Genomic DNA, 13,238 nt, shown 5'->3' with positions numbered 1-13,238 from the left:
TTTAGAGGTCTACAGGATTAACTGGGATAGAGCCCTGAGAGCACTCGCTTATTCCTGGAGAGAAGGCAGGCATCCAATCCAGGGGCAGACAGCTCAATGTGAGGATCTCCTAAGGCACACAGGAGACTGTTCTCTCCTCTTGGAGCGCATCTGTGAGAGGTGGCAAAAAAGGACCCACTGGTAGCCATTGCCTTCCCCTGCCATCAGCATAGGCACAGAGACACCTCCTAAGGGCTTTTCATCCTGACACTAGCTGTTTAGCTAGATTGCTCAAAATCCCACACCCCTGCCTCTGTGTGACTGCCCTTCTTCCAGAGACCAGCTCAAGTTCCTGCCATAGCACTTCCCATAGGTTTGGAGTTTTAAAACTCAGCAGGCTTGGCTGGGATGAAGCCCAAAGTGCACTGTGCTCCTCCAGGCAGCGAAGCAATCTAGAGACAGTATGAAAATGATGATCTGAAAAATGCCTGGGACATATGAACAGAGATTATTTGATCTTCTGGGAGTGCTTCCCTGAGAGCAGCAAGCACTGAGACCCTTCTCTGAGGACAAAGGAGCTGGCTGGTGCCATTTCCTTCACCTGCCCCTCAGTATAAATAAGTTTCAATAAAAAGCACAGCTCCAAAAGTGGCTGCCTAACCTTCTTACACCAAGTGCTACCCCGCTGCTCTCTGCTCACTGCTGCTACAGCTTTCTTGGCAAGTGTGCCTAAGTCCCAGCACAGCAGGCCCCTTACCCAGAAGACTCGCAGGAACCCTTGCAAATACCACATTTCCTGAACAGAGAATTCTATAAGGTGTCAGTTTATAGTAGAAGCAGCAACAGGTCTCATTTAACAAGCAGACCACAGCATATCTACTTAAAACTCACCACAAGCTGGCCACTGCAGGTAAGTAGAGCCTCTGTAGACCACTGGCCTGAAGGACAGAGCAGCCAAAACACAGCAGCAGAGTGCACCCAGCATACACCAGATACACTCCTGAAGCGCCATGTATTGGACACTATATGACCTCTTCTTCATAAAGCCATTGCTCTCAGAAGAAGGAAACATAACAGGCTTTTCTAACATAGAGAAGAAAACAGAGACTTGGACAAAATGCCAAGATGGAAAAATCCATCCCAAAGGAAACAATAAAAGGTCATGGCCAGAGATCTATGCAAAATAGAAAAACTAATATACCTGAATAAAGAATTTAAAGCAACAATCATAAGGATGCTGACTGGGCTTGATGAAAGAATAGAAGATTTCAGGGAGATCCTTACCACAGAAATAAAAGAGTTAAAAAACAATCAGAAATGAAAAACGCAGTACTGAGATAGATTCTAAACAGACTGGATGTAATGACAACAATGATAAAAGAAGCAGAGGAAGAAATAAGTAACATAGAAGACAGAATAATGGAAAACAGTGAAGCTGAACAAAAGAGAGACAAAAGGATTATGGATCACAAGAACAGATTTAGGGACCTCTGTGACTCTATCAAATAGCATCCAGATCATAGGAGTCCTGGAATAAAATGAGAAAGTGGAGTAGAAAATTTATTTGTAGAAATAATGGCTGAAAACTTCCTTAATCCGGAGAAGGAAACAGACATCCAGATCCAGGAGGCACAAAGAACTCCTATCAAAACCAACAAAAGCAGACAAACACCAAGGCATATTGTAATTAAATTTGTAAAACATAGCTAGAAAGAAAAAAACTCATCAAAGCAGCAAGAAAAAAGAAGTCCCCAACTTTCCAAGGAAGACCCATAAGGCTAGCTGTATATCTCTCTACAGAGATTTGGCAAACTAGAAGGGAGTGAAATGATACATTCAAAATGCAGAATGGGGAAAACTGCAGCGAAGAATACTCTATCCAGCAATGCTATCATTCACAATAGAAGGAGAGATAGTTTCCCAGACAAACAAAAACTAAAGGAGTTCGTGACCAGAACACCAGCCTGTCAAAAATATTAAAGGAGACTCTTTGAGTGGGAAGCACAAACCAAAAGTAACAAAGACTAAAAAGGAACAGAGAAAATCTTGAGAAACAATGATAAAACAAGTAATAAAATGGCACTAAATAGATATCTCTAAATAATTACTCTCAATGTAAATGGACTAAATGCTCCAATCTGAAGATATAGTGTCAGAATGGATAAAAAACCAAGACTCATCTACATGCTTCCTACAAGAAATTTATATTATATCTAAAGTTACCTGGATATTGAGAGTGAGGGGATGCAGAAATATTTGCCATGCAAAAGGAAGTCAAATGAAAGCCAAAGTAGCAATACTTGTATCAGACAAAATAGATTTAAACCAAAGACTATAAAAAGAGATGAAGGGCACTATATCATAAAAAAGGGACAATCTAACAAAAAGATCTACCAATTTGAAATATTTATGCTCCCAACTTGGGACACCCAAATATATAAAACAATATAAAGAAACTCATTGATAATAATACAATAATAGTAGGGGACTTTAACATCCCACTTATATCAATGGACAGATCACCTCAGCAGAACATCAACAAAGAAACAGTGGCTTTGAATGACACACTGGACCAGATGGACTTAACAGATATATTCAAATAATTTCATCCTAAAGCAGCAGAATACACATTCTTTTCAAGTGCACAAGGGACACTCTCCAGAACAGATCACATACTAGGTTACAAATCAGGCCTCAACAAACCCCAAAGTATCAAGATCATACCATACATATTTTCAGATCACAACACTACAAAATTGTAGTCAACCACAAAAAAACAAACAAACAAAAAAAAAACCAAAAAAAACCCCACACACACAAATACATGGAGGAGACTAAACACACACCGCTAAACAATGAATGGGTCAACCAGGAAATCAAAGAAGAAATTGATGAAACAAATTAAAATAAAAACATGACAGTCCAAACCTTTAGGATGTGGCAAAAGTGGTCACAAGAGGGAAATATATTACAATACAGGCCTACTGCAAGAAGCAAGAAAAATCTCAAATAAACAACCTAACCTTACACCTAAAGGAGCTACAAGAACAACAAAGCATAAAGTCAGCAAAAGAGAAATAAAAAAGAATAGAGCAGAAATAAATGATATAAAAACTAAAAACAAAAACAAAACAAAACAAACAAACCAAAAAGCATTAGAACAGATCAATGAACCCATGAGCTGCTTCTTTGAAAAAATTAACAAAATTGATAAACCTCTAGCCAGACTTATCAAAAAGAAAGGAGAAAACACCCTATAAAGAAAGTCACAAATGAGGAGAAATAACAACTGACATGACAAAAATACAAAGAATTATAAGAGAGTGTTATGAAAAACTGTGTGCCAACAAATTAGGCAATATTTTTTTTAAGTGTATTTATTTATTTTGAGAGAGGGAGAGAGAGAAATAGCAGGGGAAGGGCAGAGAGGGATGAAGAGAGAGAATCCCAAGCAGGCTCCACACTGTCAGCACAGAGATTGATATGGGGCTCAAACTCACAAACCATGAGTTCATGACTTGAACCAAAATCCAGAGTCAGCCACTTAACCAACTGAGCCACCCAGGTGGCCCACAAATTAGACAATCTTTAAAAAAAAAACAAATAACCCAGGTGAAAAATGGGCAAAAGACATGAATAGACATTTTTCCAAAGAAGACACACAGATGGCCAACAGACACATGAAAAGATGCTCAACATCACACATCATCAGGGAAATAGAAATTAAAACTACAAGGAGATATCACCTCACACCAATCAGAATGGCTAAAATTAACAACAGAGGAAACAAGAAGTGTTGGTGAGGATGTGGAGAAAGGGGAACCCTCTTGCACTGTTGGTGGGAATGCAAACTGGTGCAGCCACTCTGGAAAACAGTATGGAGGTTTTTAAAAAAGTTACAAACAGAACTACCTTATGATCCAGCAATTGTACTACTAGGTATTTATCCAAAGAATAAAAAATACTGATTTGAAGTGACACATGCACCCCAATGTTTATAGCAGCATTACCAACAATAGCCAAATTATGGAAAGAGCCCAAATGTCCATCAACTGATGAATGGATAAAGAACAGATAAAGAATATGTGTATATACACACATGCACACACACACAATGGAATACTACTCAGCCATAAAAAAGAACAAAATCTTGCTGTTTTCAATGACATGTATGGTAGCTCAGTCAGATAAAGACAAACACCATTTGATTTCACTCATATGTGGAATTTAAGAAACAACATATGAACATGGCAGGGAAATAAAAGAGACAGGCAAACCAAGAAACAGACTCAAGTATATGGTTACTAGAAGGGAGGTTGGAGGATTTAAACAGGTGATGGGCATCCAGAGGGCATTTGGTACACTGGGTGCTGCATGGTTAGTGATGAATCACTAAATTCTACACCTGACACTAATATTGCACTTTATGTTAACTATCTGGAATTTAAATGAAAACTTGGGGGAAATAAAAACATTTATAGCTTAATGAAAATAACATAAAACAGAAAACAATAAAATTTATATTGACTCCAGTAGATCTGGAAGGTTCACCTTGATAGGGGCTTAGAATGAATTAAGATCTAGAGCCCTCAGTCTACCTTGGAACACTGGCTAACTCCTGAACTTTACATTTACAGATCAGTGTTTCTTAGTGTCATCTAAGGAGCACCTATATTAGATTCTTTTGGGGTGTTCCTCAAAACTGCAAATTCCATGACTCCATTCTAAGCACAGTATCCAATTTCACTCTGTGAGGGTGAGGCACAGAAATCTCCTTTAAATAAACAAAACCAAAACATGTTCACCTGGTGATTCTCAGGCACATTAAAATTTGAAAATTACCGAAGTTTGGTCTTTAGACCCTTAGCCCTCAGCTCTCTGTTGCAACTGAAATCTGTAGCAGATCATAAAGAAAATTTCCTCTGTTCAAAGTCTGTAATAAAAACTAAGTCAATGTTAAGGTAAATTAATGCTATTATTTTACTAAGGTATCCATTAAAAATAAACAATATGAGCTATGTAAATTTTTCATGTCACTAAGAGCAACAAGTACACCTGGAAGGGGCCCCAAAAAGCTAACAGGATCTGAGTAAATAAGTACGATATAAACAATTCATTATCAGGCTTTCCATGATGGGAACACATTCATGCTTCAATATGAATGTATAAGGAAAAATGACTCTAAGAGGATTAAAAATTCCTTCATCATCCTCCACAAAGTAATTCATGACCCAGAATATGAATATCCTGGGTCTTCAAAGATAGATTTTTCAGGACAGATTATCATTTTTCATTTATGTAGTACCTTTGCATTAAGGTGCTAAAAGTACTTTACAAGGCTTTAAGCTGTGTGCCTATATCTTACACTAGAGAATTACTTTCTAAAGCAAAGTCACTGCTTAAATATTACATGTTTTAGACTTGAATTTCTCTCTACCATATCTCAAAATACACTGGTGTTATAACTAGTCTATAAGAAATTATGCCACTTAGACTATACAAAATTACTGTAAAATTAAACAGCTTAAATTTTATAGTTTTAAGCTTCCTGATGAAATTATTAAAGTATTTATGGCCTGAACAATACTATTTCTTTATATACCCCTAAAAAAGTCATACAAGAGATATAGGTTTGTAGATGCTTAACACGTAGCTAGAAATAAAAATACATAGCAATTTAAACAGCTCCTAAAACTTCATCCCGTTTTAATGTAAAACCTAGAAATCAAAGACTACTACTTAGTGTAATTCAGACAAGAGTGTATCTTAGTAACTAAATAATAAATCCTAGAAAAATATAATTGAAATGTAAAAACATAGAGATAAATATACATTCTCAGCATTTTTTAAAAGCACGTAAATTCTTATTTCAATCCTAAGCCAGTGTGTAGGCCTAAAATGATTATAAAAGAATTTATCCTCAGGTAACAGGTCAGCATAGTTTAACGACAACAATCTACCTAAAAAAAAATCATTAAAGTGTCTTCTCTTGGGAGTGACATGCATTATCAGCAGATTAATTTGATGAGTCTTTAGGGGAGCTCCATTTTTAAAAATGCAATAGCAGAGGGCTTTGTTGTCATCTGATAAAAATCAATTAGAGGAGGTAAGGCCACAAGGAAAACTAACATCACTCACCACCCACCCCAGGAGGCTGAAATGATTTGTCTTCCAAGCTTGGATGATCAGGAGCTGTAGTTACACTGCAGGGAAATTAATTTAGTTTCTCTATATTCTGAACTTTCTTTGTTCTCGAGGGTCTAAACACAAATTACTTTTAATCAAGGTTGATATGTTATTAATGCCAAGGACGATCTTTGAAGAATCATGTGTTTTTTTTTTTTTAAATTGACTTTAGCAGTTTTCACCTGTGCTTGGGGTGGCTATAGGAATGTAACTTATATCATCCTTACTTTCTGGATTCTTTGTCCACAACAAGGCACTGGACTGAATGGCGAAGACAATAGATTCCACCAAACACAGCACACATCCTGGGAATAGAATAGGAAAGTGTGAATTAGGATTCTTGAATTGAACATTAAGGCAGCATTATTTTCTTTGAAATATCTTACATTTAAAACCTGATCTTACAGAAAAAGGATTTTGATAACTTTTTATTTTCTCTGCCATAGAATTAAGAATCCCTCAGAAGATTAGTAATTTTGATGCAGCGAGAGGTACTACTGTTAATAACACAATGTGCAAGCCTAGAGTATGACCAAGCCAAAAGCGACCCTAAGCGAAGCGAAGCTATTCCCTCAAGCCACCTACTAACTTCCTAAGATACAAAGGCTACAAATAGCATCAAGGGGTAATGTATGAGACCCCCAACAGAAGTGACCACAGAGAAGTGTTAAGAAGGAAACAAGCAGGGAAGACTGTGGGAGACCCCTGGAGATTTTGCTTACCATAAACATAAGCAAAAACTACATTGGAAAATGAAAACTAGAGCAGTAAGCACATGAGTTAATGTTGCAGAAGTTCTAAGGAGTTTGCTGATCTCATGAATCTAAGGGCTTGGATTCTGATGTCCATGTAGGGACAGGAGAGGCCTTAGGATCCAAATAAGGCAGGGAGTAGAAAATGAGATATTCTCTCATAATGTCTTCCTCCTTAAAGGACTACATTTCAGTGAAAAGGTGATGGGGGGAAAATCCACTTACTGTAAGAGGGAGAACACAAAACCTGTTTTATCTAAAGCCTTGGGTAGAGGAAAATTATACCTCTGTATTTATAACCAAAGGTCTGTCCTCACACAGGTGGGGGGTTTGAAATTGTACCACATGATCCAAGAAACCCTTAATAAAATACCACGAAAAGTGGCTCTGAATCACTAGTACCTCTAGAGACTTGGTGGAAGCAATTGCTATAACTTTCTGGAGTGATACGAGGCCACATGAAATTACCACAGATAGAGTCCCCTTTTGCTGAGTTTATAATCTAGTATTATACAACAGATAAAGAAAAATACCTTACCCTTAGTGAGAATTAACTGACTCAACAAATGGTTTGGGGTAGCTGAAATATGGGCAGTCTTATGGGGACCGCACCCTCTAACTGCACAGTTGCCTTAACCTTTCACATTGTACAATGGGATACTATAAGCAAATTAAATGAACTCCATCCTTATCTATGAACATAGATAAATGGCAAAAACATAAAAATTGAGTGATAATAGCAAGTTGGGGAAGAATACGTCCAGAGTGATATCATTTATAACAAGTTTCAAAACTTCATCTGCAAAATACTACTATATATAATTTATGGATACATATATATGTACTAAAAGTGCAGATACATTTAAGGGAATTACAAACACCAAATTCAAGATAGTAGTTATCTCTGGGAAGAGAGGGAGTAAAAGTTACCCCAGAAGTTTCAAATGTTCAAGTTTCTTAAAAAATATATATTGAGAGCAAATATGACAAAATGTTAAGATCTTACAAAACTGTGAATGGTGATATGGGTGATCTTTATGGTTATTCTCTGTACTTTCTGAAGTGTTCTTGAAATATTTCATAATCAGATTATAATGAAAAATATAAATGAATGATAGAGATAAGTGGCATTCACTATATGGCATAATACTTCTATTATCTTTCTAAATTCAATTCATTTTAGTGAACATGACCAAGCTAGTTAGGATAGGTCAGGTAACAATTCATTCTGCTATAAGACAAGATAGAAATTTTTTTCCATTGAGAAATTTAGAATACAAGAAAAGGCACAATAGAGCAAGCAAGAAGAATTTCATGTGCTTAAAAACCCTTTAGAGTGCAAATTTTACCCAGGACACTTGCTGCAAGATATTCTCCTTTCTTGCTAATCTTGTTCACCAGTCACATACCAAATTATAGAATGATATTTATTAATTGTTCAGGTATACCTGGTACTATTTGAGACACTGTACTCAACAGATCCTACAGTGGGTTAGAAAAAAATAATCTATTAGACTGTTTAGCTATATTTCCCAGGCGGTATTCTACCTCCTGTTGTTGGTAGGGGAATAGTGATACAGTGATATTGACGTGATTGAGATAATCAGCCCAACCTTCACCATTAATTTCCTGCTGATACTAAAAAAGGCCACATGCACATGACATATTACTGGCACACTAAAAATAAATAGGCTAAATTAGGTTAAGGTCCCAAAATGGAAAATCAAGTTAAAAACTACACAATCAGCATTCTCATTTGCCTGGGGATATCTTTTTGTTATGTATGTAGCAGCATCAGAGTTTCCAAGTTCCTGATAAGCAGCTACAGTTGAGTTGTTACCAACTGACCCATAGTTTTTCATTTCAGTCATACTGGTCCATGTTTTTACACACACACACACACACACACACACACACACACACACACACATCAATTACCCCCCTCAGGGAAAAACAATTTTTAAATATCTTCCCACATTCCAAGAAAAGCAGGGGATTGAGTTCAGAATCAGTAAGAAGTTGTATAATGTTAAAAAATCAAAATATTAGGGGCATCTGCGTGGCTCAGTCGGTTAAGCAACCGACTCCTGATTTTGGCTCAAGTCATGATTATCACCGTTCGTGAGTTCAAGCCCTGCATTGGGCTCTGCACTGTCAGTGCAGAGCCTGTTTGTGATTCTCTCTCTCCCTCTCTCTCTCTGTCCCCTCCACTGCTCATTCTCTCTCTCTCTCAAAAACTAAATTTAAAAATTTTTTAAAGATTCAAAATATTATGTCACACACTATTATGGCATTATCAAAAGCATGAGAAATCCTCTTAACTAAAATTAAGTGTAACTTTTTACAAAGACCTGCTTTCATTATATATTATACTATGAAATACATTTCTACTTTAGTATATATTATCAAGTATCCCTTTGTTTGAAAATTAATTTCTATTAAGTTAGGGTAAAAGAAAGAGGCCTCTGAAAAATATAGTTAAATATAAAATGAAATAGAGGCAGCTATAACTTTATTTTAGTAAGCAATCAACAAATTGCCTGGTTTTCAACATGATTTAATTAATAGTGGACATATATAGAAGGAACACAAGAATGTAAAAGAATGTTAAGAATTGGTTTGTGTAGATGATGGTGAATATTACAAAGGAAGAAGTCCAATAATCAGACACAGTCAGAATCCAACCAATTTCCTCTTAGTTTTAAACAAGAACATAGGAAGTATTTTGTGCTCTTGGAAAGAATTACTTGATATCTACCATAAACTTATGCAATTGCAAAAAGTGTATACTTGTATATATATATACACACACATATATATACACAATATACATACACATATATACATATATGTATATATACATATACATACACATATATACGTATATATGTATATATACATACACATATATACGTATATATGTATATATACATACACATATATACGTATATATGTGTATATATACACATATATACACACATATATATACACATATATACATATACATATATACACACATATACACATATATATACACACATATACATATATGTATATATACATATACATATATACATATATGTATATATATACATATATATGTGTGTGTGTGTATATATATATATATATATATATATATATATATATATATACACATATATATATATTCATGCTGCTTCTCATTGGTTTTCCATTCCAGTCATGCCTGTTAGGGAAAAATATGTGTGGTTCACAATGATGGCATTTGTTTTCTCTCACATCTGTGTTTTCCTCACATACCTTTATGTCCAAGTGACAAAAACCAGTGGCTTTGTCACCAACTAGACCTCAAGACCCAACCTTTACTGCCCACAGGCTTGCACTCACTGACCTTTGTCCCACATTTTTCCTTAAGCTATTCTTTCCATCTTATGTCTTAACTCAAGCAAAGGGAAACCAAAACTACCCCTCAAGCCATAGCAACTGCCCTGAGAACACCTCTAGCCAGCCCAAATCAGTTTGAGTGCAACCCCTGACTTACACCTGCACAGATGGACTATGGAGTGACCTCTAGAATGACTGACAACTAACTACCTTTACCTCTTTATAATACTAAAGTCTCTGCCCAAGTAGAAGCATAAGCCTCATTTCCATTCCATACCATGTATGTATAGGCATGTTTCTTTAAGGCCCATTTGCGACCTATGTCTGCCTCTACAGAGGATGACAAGTCTTCTCTAAATATGCAACCTTTTTTTTTAAAAAAAATAATGTTTATTTATTTTTGTGAGAGGGAGAGAGAGAGAGAGAGAGAGAGAGAGCGCGCGCTCAGGGAGACACAGAATCTGAAGCAGGCTCCAGGCTTTGAGCTGTTAGCACAGAGCCTGAGGAAGGACTCAAACTCACATGAGAGATCATGACCTGAGAATATTCTAAATATTCATCCTAACCATAAATAAAAGGAAACCATTCACATTTGCTCCAGGAGTCCTCAGGGCTTTGGAAGTTTCCCCATGATCTTATTTGCTCCTCCCTTTGTATGACAACTTACCTGGTCTGTGACTCACCAATGAGCAACCTTGTATTTGGTTAGTTTGAAAAAAATGCAGGGGAAAATGAGAAAATTGAAGAAAACAAATTTTGGCTGAGCGTTATTTGCTGGCAATGAGTCACTGAGGAAATACTGGTGGCAATCAGTCTCAGAAAAAACATGCATGAGAGGCACAATACCAAGCAGTATTTTGAGAGCTGCATTTAAACCTCAAATTACAGGAGCACTTGGGTGGCTCAGTTGGTGGAGCATTCAATTCTTGATCTCAGGGTCAGGAGATCAAGCTCCATACTAGGTATGGAGCCTACTTAAACAAAAAAACAAAACAAAACAAAAAAACACACACTCAAATAGACATTTACGTAGAAGTTAGGAAATAACAATTGGCTACACACAGGTCTTTGGGGCAAAAAGCCAGTGACAACAATACAAATAAGCGTCACAGCATTGTGTACTCACTACATGCCAAAAGCTTTAACATGTATTAACACATTGCATCCTATAGGCAGAGTTTTACAGACTTGGAAACTGAGGCAAAGAGAGGTTAAGTGACTTGCTCAAGGTCATTTAGTAAATGGTATTGCTGAATGAAAACTCAGGCAGTATGGTTCCAGTGGCTTTCCTGTTAAGGATCATGCAAACTGCCTCACTGTCAGTATCATCTTTTTTTTTTTTTGGCATTATGAAAGAAAGCAACATGGAGTCAGATGGTCAAAGTTACTCTCTAATTCTTCACAAATTGCAAAGATTATTACAAAGAATAACAATTTCTCAATTTCTACACATTTTAACTCACAAGTACATGTTTATTCTCTATCTGTACATATTAAATGGATTATGTGTGCTTCATTTTGCATAGAACATAAGTTCACAGTAGGAATAACCATGGAAATACTCACCTTTAGAATATTTAGAGCAAATTATGAATACTTTGCAATCCATGTTTTAAGAGGTAATTTATAAAGTATATTGGCAAACTAGAGATTTGCAAATAGAAAAAGGCAAACACTTTACCATGAATTATTTGGAGGTAATAAGGTTCCACAAGACATGTTTTTTTCCAGTGCATTAAATGGCAGCCTAGTGACCTAAGAGTTAACACAGCTTTAATGATGGACAATTAAGCCACCAACAACAGTGAATACTACTGAGATGCCAGTTATGCTCCAGCTTTGGTGTAATTCATACTACCCATCCTGGGGTCTAACATAATGCCTAGCAAGGTAGCTCTGTACACCTACCTTGGGGTACTATGGGGCCCAGAGGCATGCATGCAAGTATACATTTTATGGGATTTGCCTAAAAAAACCAAAAACAAAACAAAAAAACTACAAATATACTAAATATTTGTAGTTTTTATAAAAAGTCACTACAAAAATACCTTTGAAATACTTTACCAAATGCTATTAAAGGTCTGTTAAAAGAGAATTCCAAGTGACCAGTGATCATTATCACTGTACTTTAGTGACAACCCAGATTAAGTTGTACTGGGAAAGCAGACGTTCATTTAGTAGTAATTAAGACAATTAAGCTTCAGTGATTGCATCTATGTATATAAAGTTCAACTGTTTTATTTACTTGTAACTATACTGAGACATATACATTTATCAGAGTACTATATTTAAAACAACATTGAGTTTTCTATCATGTTTATCCAGTGTCTGCTGGCCAGAAAGATGTATGTGGGGAAGCCTTCTTGTATGTATATGTTTATTTTTATATACTTAAATACACAAGCATAGTTGTAAGATATATTACGCAGCATATAGCATGTTTATGGGTTACAAACTTATATTGCATATTTATATTACATTATGTTTACTGGTTACATATTTATATTTCTTTTTTTTTTAAAGTTTTATTTTTATTTTTATTTTTTTTGAGACAGAGAGAGACAGAGCATGAACGGGGGAGGGTCAGAGAGAGAGGGAGACACAGAATCTGAAACAGGCTCCAGGCTCTGAGCTGTCAGCACAGAGCCCGACGCAGGGCTCGAACTCACGGACTGCGAGATGGTGACCTGAGCCAAAGTCGGCCGCTCAACCGACTGAGCCACCCAGGCGCCCCTATTTATATTTCTTAGTCATGTGTTTACTTATACTACAATCCCTTTTTTTTTTCCCCTTCTTGGTATTTGGTATCTTTCCTCTAGCAGGAAGTAGGGGGAAGGGAAGTATTATTGTTGCTGCAGTTGGTCTGTCTCCTGGGAATGTGAAATTGGACAGCTTCATTTCTATTCCCCTACTCAAGATCCCCTCTGCAACTCAAGTGGTTGTCATCCAACTCAGCAC

At 36.4% G+C, this 13,238-nt stretch overlaps 1 protein-coding gene across 2 annotated transcripts in view; it reads right to left on the bottom strand.

The window, feature by feature from the left end:
* The window catches only part of CHM (CHM Rab escort protein), a 254,693-nt gene that overhangs the window by 99,560 nt on the left and 141,895 nt on the right, over nt 1-13,238 (bottom strand). For both annotated transcript variants that reach the window (XM_053891439.1, XM_053891440.1), the window contains one exon: nt 6,393-6,470. In XM_053891439.1, coding sequence (XP_053747414.1) covers nt 6,393-6,470 — 78 coding nt within the window. The remainder of the gene's footprint in view (nt 1-6,392; nt 6,471-13,238) is intronic.

Source organism: Panthera pardus, unplaced genomic scaffold (genome assembly GCF_024362965.1).
Source record: "Panthera pardus isolate Hobbes unplaced genomic scaffold, ASM2436296v1 HiC_scaffold_27, whole genome shotgun sequence".
Classification (NCBI taxonomy): Eukaryota; Metazoa; Chordata; class Mammalia; order Carnivora; family Felidae; genus Panthera; species Panthera pardus.
This window is presented reverse-complemented; position numbering and strand designations above follow the sequence as displayed.